The sequence below is a fragment of the Microtus pennsylvanicus genome, chromosome 5 (genome assembly GCF_037038515.1).
Source record: "Microtus pennsylvanicus isolate mMicPen1 chromosome 5, mMicPen1.hap1, whole genome shotgun sequence".
Taxonomy (NCBI): Eukaryota; Metazoa; Chordata; class Mammalia; order Rodentia; family Cricetidae; genus Microtus; species Microtus pennsylvanicus.
Window position 1 is genome coordinate 67647514 of NC_134583.1, and position 17218 is coordinate 67664731.

General features: G+C 49.7%; 1 protein-coding gene across 27 annotated transcripts; it reads right to left on the minus strand.

The window, feature by feature from the left end:
• Positions 1-643: 643 nt before the first annotated feature.
• On the minus strand, positions 644-13096 carry Atxn2l (ataxin 2 like). Of its 27 annotated transcripts, none has more exons than XM_075972205.1 (24): positions 12683-13096; positions 11190-11226; positions 11026-11082; positions 10872-10943; positions 10316-10466; positions 9698-9822; positions 7825-7916; positions 6987-7187; positions 5984-6156; positions 5736-5846; positions 5139-5330; positions 4982-5053; positions 4694-4764; positions 4240-4535; positions 4082-4151; positions 3449-3595; positions 3281-3353; positions 3001-3191; positions 2622-2751; positions 2411-2532; positions 2047-2259; positions 1744-1933; positions 1381-1417; positions 644-1143 (listed from the first exon to the last, which is right to left on the minus strand). In XM_075972205.1, exons 1-23 carry the CDS (start codon positions 12961-12963, stop codon positions 1386-1388), a joined length of 3099 nt encoding a protein of 1032 aa, XP_075828320.1. In that variant the 5' UTR covers positions 12964-13096; the 3' UTR covers positions 644-1143; positions 1381-1385. The 27 variants fall into 27 exon arrangements, with proteins under 27 accessions (XP_075828320.1, XP_075828310.1, XP_075828317.1 ...); XM_075972195.1 differs by having other exon boundaries at positions 1381-1540; XM_075972202.1 differs by having other exon boundaries at positions 5139-5348.
• Positions 13097-17218: the final 4122 nt, after the last annotated feature.

The window sequence follows — 17218 nt, forward strand, 5'->3', positions numbered from 1 at the left end:
ATTATGCAAAATGTTAAGGCTTTGGAACAACTATTAGGTTCTAACCTCAGTACTAGAAAAAAAAAGAAAAGAGGGAAACTGGCAAAAAACAATGATAGTACATACCTATAACTGAGGCCAACACAGCTTACCAGAGGCCCCGTCTCAGAAGCCCTGAAACACTTAAGATAAATTAGGGTATGTGCTCAGCTGCTGTCAGTACCATCCATGGCAGTTCCCGAGGACAGACTTCTCTAGTGTTAAAGGGCAGTCAGTAGCTACAAACACCCTCCAGTTCTGTGCATTCCTCTACCATCTGTCCTGAGGGTACTCTTGCTGGAATATCAACCTTCCCTATTTACCACATCCCCTTTCACTCACACACCCAGTATGTAGCCATACCCAGATTCTGGGGGCTTTTCTTGCATCTACCACTAAATAGTATCCCCATCTTTAGTTCTGGGAGAATAGTCTAACTCTGCTAAAGAAGCCAAGCTTCTTTGGCTTACAGAATTCTAAATTTGGGATTAGAGTTTTGTCTTAACAACACCCTTGGTGGGGCTGGAGGTAGCTTAGTGGTTAAGAGCACTTGTTGCTTTTACAGAGGATCTGGGTTCTAGGCGAAGCTGATTTATTAAAAGCTGATTTGTTTACTACAGGCAGGTTAAGTTAGTTTAAAATTTTATTTTTTTTATTGTTTTTTTTTAATTTTTTATGTAATAAAAAGTAAAAGTCCTTGAGGCATCTGTCTGTCGGTCTCTCACACAGGACACTCAAGTCAATGGGGTAGAACAGGGGGCCCAAGTCTGAGGTTATAAATAATAGAAAATAAAAGATCTTCCGTCTCCAGCGGGGGAACAGATGAGAGGATGGGAGGACAAGACTGGGTGGGACCCGGCAGGGGCAGAGCAGGAACCTCCCCCACCCCCGCTGGACCCCAGCCCTGCCCACTTCAAGGACCCCTCCCATTCAAGGTGCTTGGCAGGAATTCCCCAGCTCCCCAAGGGAAAGGGATTGGGGGCGGGGCTAGGACTGGTCCGAGCTGCTGGGGGAAGAGACATAGATCACTCTTCCCTCCACTCATGGAGGTCTCAGGTCGCGGCCAGGACAATCTTCAGTTCCCCGGGGGGTGGAAGGGGAGCTGCTGGGAGGGATGAGATTGAACTGGTTGGAGGGGAAAGAGAGAGAGCAGGAGCATTAGAACCCGAGCAGCTGTCCCTCTGTCAATGCGTCCAGGGGGTGTGGGGGGTGTGGGGAGGTGCGGCCTCCTCCAGGAGTCTCAGGGGGCTGTCAGAAGCACAGGTCAAACGCTGTTTCCCAGTAGGCCAGAAAGCCCTTACTCAGTTGCCCAGCTCAGCCCCCCACGCCCCAGTCTGGCCCTGTCTGCTGCGCTGACCTTACCTCGGCTAAGTCAGGAGACAGTCGGGGTCACTGAGAGCTGGGGAGGCAGTGGGGAGGGGGGCTGCTGGATCACAACTGAGCGAGGACGGAGGGAAGCAAAGGACAGAGCCAGGAGCAAGCCCCTGGCGGCGGCGACTGTGGCTTCTGCCCACCCTACATACTTCACAGACAGGTGTGGGTCGGCGGGCGCCCTCTGGGACAGCCCTGCCTCCAAGACCCCTCAATCCCCACCCAGAACCCGTGCATCCTGCCCCACCTGCAGCCCCTCAGCTCGTCCATGCCAAATTCCCCCAGCTAACGAGAACTCACGAATCCTGTCATCGGCTCCTCCTGGAAATCCAGGCGCCTGGCCAGGCTGCTCACCTTGGGGGTGTCCGATGTAGGGGTAGGGTGAGGGTGTGGAAGCTGAGAGTGCAGGCACCCCACTCGGGGGCACCGCGCCTTGGGGGGGCCCCCCATGGCCCTGGGGGGGGTGCAGCAGCATCACCTGGGGCGGGTGGGGTGCCCCAGGGTGTGGGGGCGGGGCTGCTGTGACTCCAGTTTGGACATGGGCCTGTAGAGAGAATTTAGTGTCCAGTATGACAAGACACTTGGAGATCCCTTATCCAAAGAGGGCTGCAAAGTGGTACAAGCACTGAAATGGGACAGCGTATCCCCTGGTCCTACCTGGGTAACATGGGCCATGTTAGTGAAGCCGTGGGGCAGCTGCTGGTGGGGATGGATGGCATACACAGCAGCTGGCTGGGGAAAGCTGCTCTGAGGGGACTGGGCAGAAGGTCCCGGTGGTAGAGAAGGAGGCGTGCCTGTTAGGGCCCCTGGATGGTACAGATTCTGCTGTGGCTGTCCACTGCCCAGGTGTGGGGCCTGCCCCGCCTGGTGCTGCCAGAGTAGAAGTGAAGTATGAGTATCACCCATTCTGCTAAGCAGGAAAACCACCTGCTCATTTGTTTCTCTGCTGAAGAATGACCCAGCTCTATCAAGTTAGCCCTCTTCCAGTCACCCATTCAGAACTCCCAACCCCTCCTGGCACCTGAACAGGACTGGGGGCCGCATGCTGGGATTGTGGCTGGCTCCCAGTAGGTGTGGTAGCCGGCTGTGGCTGATGGCCATGGAGCTGTGTGGCATGGTGTGGATAGGATTGGTGAACAGTGGCTGCAAAAGGAAGGAAGACGACCCAGTGCTGAGCACATCAAATGGATAGAGACCCACAGCCCAGTCAAAGAGTGAGCACCAGAACTCACCATAGAGGGCTTGGGGGGTAGGCTGCTCTGCAGAGGGGTACTGAGGAGTGGAGGATGACACAATGGCCTGGGGGTGGCTTCCAGATGTCAACATTCGTGGGTTACTTTGAAGCATAGGGGCAAAGACCGGCTGGAGGAAAAAACAAAGCAAAGTGGTAAGCAGAGCAGCCTGGAGAGGAATCTCCTGTCAGTGTCCATGTGCAAATAACTGTCTGAACCCTCAATAGTCATCTTAAAGATCCCAACAACCTTAATTCAGAGAGAAAAAAATGAAAGCAAGGGTTCAATGCTTTGTTATCATCTGGACATTGCCACCCCCACAGCTGGTCATAACACTGCTCCCCTCACTCCAATTGAATCTCAGAGGTGGACTCTGTACCTGTGAAGGGTAGTGTGCCATGGGCTGCATCATGGCAGGCTGGCCTGGGAACTGCTGTGGGTTGTAGGGGATGTAGGAGGAATAAGGTGTGGCAGCCACTAGGGGTGGGCCAGCAGCAGCAGCAGCAGCCTGCATCATCGGAGGGGCTGAGGCTGGCTGGTGTTGGTCTGAGCGCTGGGGGGGAAGTGAGCCTATGGGTGGAGGGTAAAAATGTAAAACTCAAGCTCCAATGTCTAGACACTAGACAACCCCAACCATCCTTCCCAACAAGCCTGCTCACCTTTTGCACCCCGGTACTTGCCCTGCTGCCCAGGCACCGAATTGGAAACAGGATATGGATACATCTGAGGTGCCTAAGGATAGGTAAGAACTGGGGCTCAACAGGTTGTTCATCAACGTTGAGCTGGACTTTCAGCATTTTCCTTGGCTCACCTAGTCGCTCTCCTACCTGCACAGCTGGTCCCATGTGGATCTGAGGTATATATGAGATGTACTGGGGACTGTAGAGCCCACTCTGGCCTGCTGTCAGCACCGGTATGGAAGGTGTTGAGTGAGTACGGGGCCCTGGTGAAGTTGGAGTACTGGTAGATTTGTTCTGTAAGAAAGGACATTTCTGTAAATTTCATTCTAGCCTTTTAAAATTAAGTTAGAAACCATGGAATTTGGTGTACCAAGTCTCATACTTTTCTTTATAGCAAACCACAAAATGGGCATTCTTAAATTCAGAGAGCAAATAGGCAGAGAGCCCTAAATGGCTGCCTGAAATCCAGACGCTTTATGAGTTATCAGTTAAAGCCAAGTCAGCTGATTTGATGAAGCTCATAGTCCTGTGACACCAATACTTGTCATGGCAAATAGTGAGAACCAAAGCAACCTGTCAGAATCAATCAGGAGGCCTCATCACTCAACCCTGGAGATGTGACTGTTTTTCCAAAATCAGTCTAACCTCTACTGTCTAGACTGCAGCAGTACCTCACAGTAGAGGACAGTCTACTATCCTGACAGTGAAGTGCTCTCCTACACTGGTCTACTGTGCCCCACTCAAGGATACCCAAGTCTATACGCAACAGTCCCAGCTCACCACAGACAGCAGAGGCTTTGTTGGATTGAACTCCTTGGCATTGGGGTTCAAAGTAGACTTCTTTACTTGTCTGTAAGAGAACGTAAAGCTAGCTCTTGAGTCATGCCCTTCACCAGTGCATAAGCAAAAATGTTCCCCCATCTACCACCACCACTTACTCAGTAACAGGGCCCTCCTCTTTGTCATCTCCCTTGATGAGGCCTACTGGGGGACTGCCAGTTTGGCTGGGGCAAGACGGTGGGAGCTGCTCTGGCCCCTCAGTACCCCCTACTGCTGCCAGGGGTGGTTTGTCTTCCTTATCCAATATGGATTCTGTCTTGGAGGAGACTGGGGATCCCATGGGATCTGAAGTCAATAGGCCATCCACCTCCTTCTCCTTTCCTTTGGCCTCTTCTTTTAAGATCCGGGAAGGAAATGGATCCAGGCCGGTCTCAGGGGAGCTACTAGGTTGCAGCTGGGAGGAGAAATAATCAGTAAATCATACTGTCCACTCCAGACCCCAGGCTTTACCCCTACATTCACTCTTGCTGGATTTCATCTTTTCCCATCCACTCGGCCTTTGCACAGCCCCTACCTTGCTTCTATCCTAGCTCCTTTGCAAGCCTCACTCACCTTAAACTGGGCCCCAAACTTCCTCAGTTCTTCCAACTGAAATCGTTTCTGTTCATTCTGAAGCCCAGGGACTATGAGAAAACAGTGAAATAAGGAGAAAATACACTTTTTCCCCTGAAAGATTACATAGGCTAGTTAATAGGATGAGAAATCAAAGAACGAGCTCTTGAGAATTAAAGGATAAATAAAACCCAAGGCAGATGGGCACTGCTTTTGAATCCCAACAAACTTCCAAAGGGAAACACTCCCCCCAAAGTAAATGGGACCACAGAGTAAAATCACCCTCACCTTTCCCAGCTATCCGGGCCAGCTCTTGGGCCTCCAAAGTCCTACCGGGCTCCTTTGTTGGGAGTTCTTTAACTGAGGAAAGACAGACACCTTAAGATCCTGTAATCCAGTTACACTCTACAGCTTTCAAGCATCTACCTGGTTCTCTGGTTCTTACCATCTGTGGGGGCCAGGGAGATTTTGGGAGATGCTGGGGAAATAGAGCCTGCTCCAGGATCCACAACTGATGATGTCACAGGGATGGAGGCAGAGGACACTACTGCTGAACCAATGGGAGGCTCAGGACAGGAAGCTGAGACTGGGGCGGGGGCAGCAGACTTGGGAGACCGTGGAGGGTACATCCGGCCCACTGGAAGAAAAGGGAGAGCTACACAATGGTTACTGCTGACCAGGAAGTAGTCATAGGAGAAAACCCAAAGAAAGTCTATGAGCTTTTACACCCAGGGTCATAATATAAGCAGGAAAATGCTAGCATCAGGTAGCACAAAAGACTGGAGATGCTGCAGTTTCCACTGCTCTAAATGTTGCTAACAAAACTGAAGTCTCAACGAAACACCTGACAACCAGTGACAACTAGCTACAGCTCTTGGACCAACATGTTAGAACTGAGGGAAACCAAGTTCTTCTCCAAAACTATTAAATTTAAGACTCCCTGACACCAAGCAACAACAAACTGCCTCCCAGCATTTTAACAATTCAACTCATTTATAAACCTCTACCCATGCCTGCAGCCATCCCCAATGAAGCTCTCTACCTGCAGGTGCTGGAGGAACAGAAGCTTCTCCAGAAGGCCTATTGTTGGGCGAAGATAAAGTCTTGGCACCTCTCAAAGGGCGCTGTGCCTTGGGGGACATGCGGGAAGGGCCTGTTTTGTTTTGTGAAAAAAAAAAAAAATCACTGTTTATTACATGAACACAGACACATCACCCTGCCAACTACTTAAAATCCTATTAATCACCCTTCCTACCTTCTTCCCACTCCTTCTGCCACATCATAACCTACCTCCATTGATACCACGTGCCTCAGACCCAGGGCCAGGGCTGCTATTGTCAAGATGGTGAGGTCCACGAGGTGGCAAAGAGCTAAGACCAGGTCGCCCTCCTCGAGAACCGCATCGAACTCCTCCCCGGGGACCTTCCCGAACTCGTTGAGGCAGAGGGATATACTTCCCTTCCCTGCGGAAAGGCTCAAGTAAGGGAAGGATGCCCCCAAATCAACCACTTTAACAACACAGAGCCTATGTCAATCCTTGCACCTGACACGTTTTCGCTATCAGACCTCATCTGTCAGAGTCCAATGTAGCTATGAATTTACGACCTTATTTCTCAACACAGACCAAGCCCAAGTGGCCAAGAGCTTCATAATTTTACTGTTCTTCACCTACCAGAAAGTCCAAGGAGACCCTTTTATAAGATGCTGCATATATGAAATTTCATTTTTGTGACAGAAGAAAACAGCACACACAAATACATTATGAAGAGATACTTTATACAAAAAAAATTATTATTATTATTATTATTTCGAAATAGGGTTTCCTCTGTGTAGCCCTGCTGTGTTGGAACTAGCTCTGCAAACCAGGCTGGCCTTGAACTCAGAGATCCGACTGTCTCTACCTCCCAAGTGCTGGGATTAATGGTGTGGACCTACTGACCTCCTAGCCCCCCCAAAACTTTTAAACCTCTACAAGTCTTTTGCTGCAAATTACCAAATTTCTAGGCCTTCAGTCTAAACCTCAAAACTGGGAGCCACTAGGTATTAACCACACTCAGTAAGGTGGTGATGGTTAACAACAACTTAAAAAGTTCTTCCTAAGAGCCGGGCGGTGATGGCGCACGCCTTTAATCCCAGTAGTCGGGAGGCAGAGGCAGGCGGATCTCTTGTGAGTTCGAGGCCAGCCTGGTCTACAAGAGCTAGTTCCAGGACAGGAACCAAAAAGCTACGGAGAAACCCTATCTCAAAAAATCCAAAAAAAAAAAAGGTTCTTTCTAGCTCCCCCAGGAATTACCTGGACACCAAGCTGGGGCTTTCCCGCCCAGACCCCTGCCGCTGAACTGCGCTGTGCTTCTCCTCCTCCGTTCGCCCATCATCATTTTCCATGGCAATCCGTAGGCGGTACTGGGGACTTGACTCAATCTCTCGAGCTAACTGGGCTGCACGCAGCTCTCGCTGCCGAAACTCTTCTGAGTTGTCCTTTTCCAAGGGAACCCTAAAAATACACCCAAAAAGATCAAGGTCCCAGTGTAAGAAAACAATGTAAAGACAACACTGCTTTAAATCCATGACCAGTCAAGTCCATGGCATTCAATCTATTATTCTGGTTTTTTCCTTTTGTAAGGTTACAGGTTGAACCCAGCACCTTGCTCATGTCTGACAAGTGCTCCACCAGTGAATTTAACCTGCAGTTCAGTCAGCATATATTCAATAGACAGCTACCAAGTGCTAGGCAAAGCACCACGATACAGTCTCAATCTGATACTGGGGACTCAGATTAGGTTAGGCTGGTTGGCCAGCAAGCAAATCCTAGCCCCCAACCCGTTTTTGCTTTTCCAGAATAGGATTACAAGGTATAATACCACACTTGCCCTTTTATAGGGCTCCTGAGGACACAACTCAGGTCCTTACACTTGTACAAGTACTTTACAGCTGAGTTACATTCCCAGATCAGCAGTTACTTCTACCCACTAGAAAAGCAGTTCAGCAGGCAAACCATGAAGGACTACTTATAAACCGAAAAACACATTACCATACAAAATCTGTTCCATTCTGAGGCGTGCCTTACTGAACAGCAAGTCCTGCACTGCAACCACCCAAAACCACCACCCTCAAACTTCCAAAACACTTACGTGTAAGAAGATAAACTGCTATCATAGGTGGTCTTTACGCCATAGTTCTCTTCGTTAAATTTGAACATCTCATTGGGATCCCATCCATTGGACTAAGGACAGAACAGAAAGAATGTTTAAAACCCACGAACGGGAACTGACATGCCATTCCTTCCCAACTAGTTAAAAACTCCTGTACAAAATGAACAAACCAACATATGTTCATTAAGATTTTTTTTCGAGGGCTGGAGAAATGGCTCAGAGGTTAAGAGCATTGCCTGCTCTTCCAAAGATCCTGAGTTCAATTCCCAGCAACCACATGGTGGCTCACAACCGTCTGTAATGGGGTCTGATGCCCTCTTCTGGCCTGAAGGCATACACACAGACAGAATATTGTATGCATAATAAATAAATAAATAAATAAATAAAAAGATTTTTTTTCAATTTTGCTTATTTTTTGAGACAGTTACATTTTCTTTTTTTTAAAAATATTTATTTGTTATGTATACAATATTCTGTCTGTGTGTATGTCTGCAGGCCAGAAGAGGGCACCAGACTTCATTACAGGTGGTTGTGAGCCACCATGTGGTTGCCGGGAATTGAACTTAGAGGACCTTTGGAAGAGCAGGCAATGCTCTTAACCACTGAGCCATCTCTCCAGCCCCCAGTTACATTTTCCTAAATGTGTTATGTTCTACTTGTGTAAACGGAGTCAGATTGCCTGGAATTAGAGTTACAGATGTTTGTGAGCCACCATGGGGGTGTTGGAAATTTAAATTTAATCTCAGTCTTCTGGAAGAGCTTTTACCTAATGAGCCATCTCTCCAGCCTAACAAAATGTGGTTTTGAGAAAGGGTATCAAGTGGCCCAATTGCAAGGAGACTAAGGACTGCCTTGAGCCCTTTGTCATCTTCTACACTCTAAACTCTGGAATCAAAAATGCTATCATGGTTCTCTAAGTTTTCTTTCTTTTTTTAAATAAACAAAAAATTATTTACATTGTAGTTCTGTTTGGGTGGCATAGCAGGCACATGGAAGTCTAAAGACAATTTGCAGGAATCTGTTCCATTCCACCATTTGGCTTGGTGGCAAACACCTTTATCTGCTGAGCAACCTTGCCAGCCTAATTTACGAAACTTTAACTGAAGTAGTTGTTTTTGTGAAGAAATACAGATCTATACAGCAGTCATATTACTTCCTTTCTTTAAAGACAAGCTTTTTGTTACATAGTCCAAGTTGGCCTGGAACTTACAGTTCTCCTTTCTCAATTTCCCAAGGCTGGATTATGGGCATGAATCACCATGTCCAGATTATACCACCACCTCTGCCCCCAAGATAGGGTTTCTCTCTTTTTTTTTTTTGGTTTTTCGAGACAGGGTTTCTCTATGGTTTTGGAGCCTGTCCTGGAACTAGCTCTTGTAGACCAGGCTGGTCTCGAACTCACAGAGATCCGCCTGCCTCTGCCTCCCGAGTGCTGGGATTAAAGGCGTGCGCCACCACCGCCCGGCTAAGATAGGGTTTCTCTGTAGCTTTGGAACCTGTCCTGGAACTTGCTCTACAGACCAGACTGGCGTTGAACTCACAGAGAACTGCCTGCCTCTGTCTCTCAAGTGCTGGGATTAAAGGTGTATGCCACTACCCCCACCACCACCCCACTATACTTTTTACAACAAACAGAAGTTAATGCCATGTAGAAATGTTACCAGTTGTTAATGCAGAGGACGGGAAAACTGACCCTTTTTACCACCTTCCTTTCCAAGAACCAACAGTTGGTTCCAAGAACAGACTTTAAAAAAAAAAAAACCCTACCACACACAGCAAAAAGAATGACCTTCTAACTACATCAACCCACATACACCACACTCAGCCTGTCCTGTTCTTGGGGAGACCGTACCATATCAGATTCCAGATCGTAGTCATCGCTGTTGCTGTCGCCGCCCTCCCAACGTTGCAGCACCTTCTCCTTGTGTTCTCCATTCACCTTAGAGTTCATGGCGATGGCTGAGTCAGTGAACTTGTCTGTGTGGCAGACAAGAGGAGCAAGAGTCAGGTCATACACCACTCTCCTCACCCTCACTCCCTGACTCCGTGTAGTTTTAGTTAACAAAAGAAATTTTAAAGAAATATCAGATTTAGATTTTGTTTGTTTGGCAACAGGTAGAAATATTAAAACACAAATCTATCTAAATGGGGTGGCAAATGCCAGTAATCCCAGCATTCAGGAGGCAGAGACAATTTGATGTCTAAGGGTTGAAAAGGGCTACATAGAAAGACCCCACTACCTCCCCCCAAACCACAGACCTAATATTAACTCAAAAGCAAAAGTTGGAAACTAAACAAAGGAAATAGGAGTAACTACACCAGTCATAATTCACTAGACTTTTAGACATCTACATGTATTTAAGAAGAACCATTCAATAACCTCTATCAAAAAAATGCTAGAAGACATAATTATCATGTTCACCTGTGAATGAACTTCTACCCAGGGAGACACAACAGTCTAGCATAATACCTTTCGTAGCATAATTGAAGTCAACATTCCGGAAGTGAACAAGCAGAACATCACTTGGTTTAAACACCATGGTGTCCACAATGTCTTCCCGCCGAGGCCCACCTGCTGGTTCAGATGCTTTCCGGTGTACTGCGTCTACTGCCAGCTCAAACTACAAAAGCCCCATTCCCAAAATTCCAGGATCAGAATCAAAGAGGGGGGAAAAAACAACTATTTCTTATCCTTTCTGATCTTTCAACACCAAATTCTCATGCTGCCCTGCCTTTCGCAACACCAGCCAGAGACCTTAGCAAAAGCCTCAAAACTGTCTAATGTCACCCAGCACACACCCTCAAGTTCATTCTCCTACTTAGTTTCAGAAATAAGCTAATATGCCAGGTGTGGGAGGGGCACGCCTTTAATCCCAGCACTCAGGAGGCTGAGGCAGGTGTCTGGATCTCTGTGAGTTCAAGGCCAGCCTGGTCTACAAGAGCTAGTTCCAGGACAGGCTCCAAAGCTACAAAGAAACCCTGTCTCGAAAACCAAAAAAGAAAGAAGCTAATTTGAGTACACTGACCTTTGAGCTCAGGGTTTTGAAAATGCCCTCATAAGTGGTGCCATTTTTCACCTTTACATCACAAGTAGAACCCTAAGAGGGTGGAAGATTAAAGTCACTGGAGGAAACTGAAACAGCACAATCCTCAAACACCCAATTTAAAGCTCTCACATACCACCACAGCAGTCAGGAAATGCAGCATCCTGGAGTTATTGTAAACACCTTCAAACACCTGTCACACAAGGGAAAATAAGAGGCAGCAGGTAAATACTTTCTTCCCCGACTGTACCATACATTTGAATTCCGCATGTCTCTACAGGAGGAAAAAAAGGCACTCACAGGCGACTGTGGGGGTCCCTTTCCGGTGCTCTGTCCCCTGTAAGAGAAAAAAAAAAACTAGTTTTACAGCGAACTTTAGAACAACGTACCATGTCAACTTGCTGACTTAGGCTACCAAGCAATTAACTAGAAGCTCTCACATCCAAGGCATTAACTGTCAAAACATTTTCTCCAAACGCCATTAAAAAAAAAACAACAACAAAAATTCAACAAACAATGGCTGTCAAATGCTCTGAACAGCCAATGCAATAAATACAACCTTCTGACTCTCTCTAAGAGACCACCACTTCATGCTTCCAATAAACCACTGCTAGAATATCAAGCAAATCAACAGCCAAATTCAGCAGCGAAGGTGAAAAGCTCGTGCATCCCAGATGCAGCACTACTTAGCTCAGTCACATACCTCCCAAAAGAAAAAAGCATTTTCAGCAGCCTTAGGCTACAAATCCCAAAAGGGTTATATTCTCTACACCCCACCTTTCGCCCTCAGTACTCATTCAGCCTGTTACCCACTCTGGAGGGATCCCCAATCGCCAGGTAACAGTGCTAACAGTGCTCCTCGACGGCTGATGTAACCGGCAGTTGAGGAGGGCGAGGAGGGGGCCGTTGGCGGGGCTGGGGGACCGCGCAGCCGCAAAAGCCATCCACCGGGATGCCTCGCCCGGTCTGCGCCTGCGCACTAAAGCCCACAGCCCTCTACCACCCCCTCCCGAACAGAAGCCACTGCGCCTGCGTCCAGCGCCACTCTCTATCGCATTGACACACCGAAAAAACCGAGGGCACCCACTCTCCTCTCACCGACACCAGACACCCCTAAACCCTCATGCAGTCCCTTCCTCCCCCGCCTATGCTTTACGTGTTACCGGGGCAAGCCAATGCCCGGGTCATAAGACAGCATCCGCGCGCACGTACGAGAAGGGCGCGCACGCGCGCAGGAGCTTCCCAGCCTGCAGTCTTCCCAGTCGCCGCTGCTTCCGCGCCCCCGCCCACCCCGTTCCCTTCTTACTGGCTACACCGGGAAGAGGAGGGAGCAATCCGCTCCCAAGTCCCTCCCTCCCCATTGGTCAAACTGTGGGCCGCGCGCCCCCCCTCTATTGGCTACAGTCGGGGACCCCTTCATGCAGCTTACTCCCCATTGGCTGAAGCCGGGGACCGCGAGATCCTTCGTGGTAATGGAGCTGGGGACCCCATCACCTCCTCAACCCCCCCAACACCCTTTTCCGACCGAGCTGGCGGGACGCGCCCCGCCTCCCCTCAGGGCCCAGACCCCAGGCGGTGACTAGGCCCCGAGAGCCGAGCACCGCCCCTAGGCTCCCACAGACCGCCCGGGGAGGTTTCCCTCCGACCTGTTGGCGCCAGGGGCTACCCCCACCTTCGTGGGGTTCTGGGCCCCAAGTGGCCCTCAACGGCGCCGAGTCCGGGCACGCCTCGGCCCAAACCGAGCCGCCGCCGCCGCCTCTGAGCGCTCCCCCGCCAGGAAGTCCCGTCCTCACCTGACGCTGCCAATAGCCACTGCCCCTGGCTGCGGTGGCGGCGGCGCCGCCAAGATGCTTTCGGCTCCGCGGCGAAGCCCGCTCCCGGCAGCGGCTGCAGGCCCCAGGCAGGGAGAGACGGCCGCGGGAGGCCCCGGGGGAGCCGTGGTGGCGGGCAGCGGCCCCGGGAGGCCGCCGTTAGGAGGGCTGGTCCCGCCGGGAGGCCGACGGGCCACGGCCTGTTGCGTGGGGGGCGGCTGCTGGGGCTGGGAGGTCTGTTGTGGCGGCTGAGGCTTCAACATGATGGCAGCGTCCGGAAGAGAAATTAGAGGGAAGGGAAAGAGGGCCAGGGGCTGGGCCCCCTCTGGAGAACGCGGGAAGCGAGAGAGATCGCGAAGCAGGGGACCCGCCGTTGGCGGGCGGGGGGGGGGAGCCCCGCGGTGTCAGGGGTGGATCGAGAAGACCGCGGCGCGAGGAAGCGCCGCGAGGCGGAAGGGGGGGGGGATCTCGCGGGCCGGTGGAAAGCGAGAGGGCGCGAGCCGGCCTGGAGCGCGTGCGCGTGCGCGCCGCTGGGGGAGGAGAGAGGGAGGAGCGCGGGCGGAAGCGCCTGCGGGGGAGGGGTGCGGAGGGGAACGGCGCCGGGCGGTTAGTTCCGGAAAGGAGCGGAGGCTCGGCTGTGTGGCTCTGGCCCGTCCAACCCTTGCAGCGGAAAAGCAGCTGCGCAGGCGCTCAGAGCATCGCTAGGGCTCTGGGGCCCGAGCCACCTTAAAGGCTGGCGGCCGCCGTTGCTGCACAACGGGCGTGGGAGGGGCCAGAGCTGTGAAGGGGAAGCGCCGGCCAGCCCGCCCCTCCCACGCCGCCAGCGGAACGTCAGAAAGTCTCCGCGGTGGTGTGAGGTGTCACGTCGTAGCGTGAGGTTCTTCCGCCACTTGGGGCCCGGTGGGCGGAGCCTTAAGTGCCAAAAAATCCCTAGGACAGGAAAAATCTAGTACAGGTTGACTTTAGGCAGGTGAGATTTTTTTTTTTTTTTTAACGTATGGATGCTCATTAAAATGGTTCGTGTGAGCGTATTTGCATCCTAACAAACGTGCCCAATTCTAAATTAAAATGCAGTAATTGTTCTTTCCGGGATAGGGAACCCCTGAAGAGTAGCAGTATAGGCCTTCTGAAGGCCAGACTTCCTAAGAGTGTATTAACAAAAGCCAGCCCAGGCTACTTAGCCAGACACCGTCAAAAACTGTGGCTCGCTGCTTGTCTATGAAAGAAGCCTTCATTCAAAATTAGGGCAGCTGTGCTGGCTCACAGCTTTAATCCCAGCACTAGGAAGACAAGGTAGGAGGATCAGAAGTTTGAAGCCAGCCTGGATTATATAGTAAATTCCGGGTCACCTGGGAGACCCTCTTTCAAAAGGAAGAAAAGTTGGACATCGTTCCATACGCTGGACACAAGGCGAACTGAACCACTTCAGAGCTCAAGCTAGTAGAAGATTTACATAATTTGACCACATTCCAGGACAGGCTCCAAAACCACCACAGAGAAACCCTGTCTCGAAAAAAAAAAAAAACATAATTTGACCACAGCTAAATGGGAACTTGTTAAAAAATAAATAAATAAAAAATCCACCTGGGCAGTAGTTGCACAAGGCTTTAATCCCAGCGCTTGAGGCCAGCCTGGTCTACATAGTGAGTTCCAGGACAGCTAGGGCTATACAGACCTTGTCTCAACTTTAAAAATAAAATAGGGCTGAAGAAATGGCTCAGTGGTTAAGTGCTTACTGCTCTTCCGAGGTCCTGAGTTCTGTTCTCCACTGGGCAGCGCACAGCTAAGTGCCTGCAGCTCCAGCTGTAGGGTATTCCGCACTGTCTTCTGGACTGTTGGCACACAAATGCATGTGTTGCATATTTAGTCAGACACATACACATAATTTTTTTTAAATTATGAACTTAAGCATAAGCCATAACACTGGTACGTCTAAAGTTAGGGGAAAGAGAATAAGCCAGTTGACTATGTTAACACTTCAGTCTTGGGCTGGAGAGATGACTCAGTGGTTAAAGATGTGTATTGTTCTTCCAAAAGACCTGGGTTCAATTCCCAGCACCATGTCGGGCAGCTCATAACTGCCTGTTCCTCTGGCCTCCATTGGTATCTGCTCACACAGGCACACACACATTACAAATTAAATAAGAAAAAAAATGAAACTTCATTGATATAGGCAAGCAGTGTTTAGTCTGAAGAATATTCCTAGGGCAATCATTGTGGCACAATGTCCCTAGCACACAGGGTACTTGTACAGGAGGATGCCAAGTTTGAGGCCAGCTAATGTAATGCATACTGCCTCAAAAGAGAATGAAGAAGTAAACAGGATGCTCACTCTCCATTTGCCATGCCTGCTGTACCTCTTGAGCATTTGAGTTTGTAACCTGCTGCTTTTAAAATTGAAATGGCCTGGAAGCAGCCACCACATGCCCCAGTCAGTTAAGAGACAAAGGCTGGACCACTCGCCTCCACACGTCTGCTCTGCACTGCTGCCCCTCCTTGGGCCATACCCAGGCCTTTGGGAAGAGGGTTAGCTGAGTTTGTCCTCTCTAGATGGCACTCTGCTTGTCTTAGGTGAGGCTTATGGCCTCATGGTTTTTGCTTAATTGCTGGGATTATGGAATCTCCAGTAGAGATTATTAGTCAGACATAGTTGAATCAATGGCTGGTGGTACCTATTTTGGTTGTTAGTTGCACCCTGTAGCCTCGGCATGTCTTGAACTCTCCACTTTATTTTTACATCATGAGTATTTTCTCTCATGTGTATATGTGTACCGCATGCATGTATTGTGCCTTTAGAAGTCAGAAGAGGGTGTCATCCCCTGGGTCTGTGGTTACAGGCTGTTGGGAGCCACCATGTGGGTGCTGTGAACAAACCTGTTTTCCTATGCAAGAGCATCAAGCACTCTCAACAGCTGAGCCATCTCTCTCTAGTCTCCTCAATCCCCCTTCCTTTTTTTTTTCTTTTCTTTCTCCACTCCCCTTTGAGACAGCATAGCCCAGGGTGCCCTGGAGCACTGAGATCTTCCTTCCCAAGTCTGTGCCTTTATCTCAGCACTCAGGAGGCAGATCTCTGAGAGTTCCAGGCCAATCAGGGATACATAGTGAGACTGTCTAAAAAGCAAACTAAAAATTTCCCAACTTGGCGGAGGGAAAATTTTGTATGTCAAATAATACACGTCTGCAAATACTAATAATACATGTCTGCAACATACAGTGGGTGCCCTCTGGATTGGGTGAGCCCCAAGATCTGTTGCTATCCTTCATCGGGTAGAGTGGAACTCTGCAACCTTATACTGTTCCTAAATATCTTTGCACCCAAACTGGCACCAAGAGCTGCCTCAGGCCTCCTGGAAAAATGTAGTACCGCCCTGGTTTGCCCTTTGCCACCAGCCTGGTGGGTATAAGCTCCCTTCCTGAGCACATCCTCCACCTCCTTCTCAAAAGAAGGCTCTGGCTCTCTTGCATCTCTCCCAGCAGACACCCAAGCTTAGTCTCCATAGTTGCTGCCCATGGGACAGAGTGACGAAAACAGCAGCACTTGACTTCTTTTTTTTTTTTTTTCGAGACAGGGTTTCTCTGTGGCTTTGGAGCCTGTCCTGGAACTAGCTCTGTAGACCAGGCTGGTCTCGAACTCACAGAGATCCGCCTGCCTCTGCCTCCCGAGTGCTGGGATTAAAGGCGTGCGCCACCATCGCCCGGCAGCACTTGACTTCTTAATTTGGCTTTTATTGTATGACTCCCTCCCTCCTATCTGCTTGTGGAAGGATCTCACTGTGTGATCCAGGCCAGCCCTAAACTCCTGCCTCAGCTTCCAGAGTGCTGGGATTGCAGTCACATGCCACAGTTCTGGGCTCTGGTGGTTGACACCTTACCAAATCCCTCCTGATCTGTTTCCACTGAGACTCTTGAGGCTCTTGGGACTCACAGCAGCTTTCCCTGGTTCATCAAGTATTGACTGCATTCTACACCGGAACCTGGTGCTTCTCAGCCTTCTGCCTGCCTCATCCTCTCTCCCTCCACCCCTTCATCCACAGATTCCTGAAATAGGAATTGACCAGGGAACAGAGATCAAAGAAAGAGATCAAATGCAAGAGTTTAAAAACTGCAAGAAGGGGCCAGGTGGTGTTGGCGCACGCCTTTAATCCCAGCACTTGGGAGCCTGAGCAGGTGGATCTCTGAGTTCAAGGCCAACCTGGTCTACAGAGTGAGTTCAAAGACATTCAAGTCTATACAGAGAAACAGTCTCAGAAAAACAAAAAAAGAACTCATTTAAAAATTACAAAAAGGGATGTGAAGGGCTGGAGAGATGGCTCAGAGGTTAAGAGCACTGACTGCTCTTCCAGAGGTCCTGAGTTCAATTCCCAGCAACCGCATGGTGTCTCGCAACTATCTGTAATGAGGTCTGGCGCCCTCTTCTGGCCTGCAGGCATACATGCAAACAGAACACTGTATAAATTATAATCAAGTAAATTTTTTTTTAAAGGAATGTGAAAGCAAAACAATTCTGGTTCTTAAAAT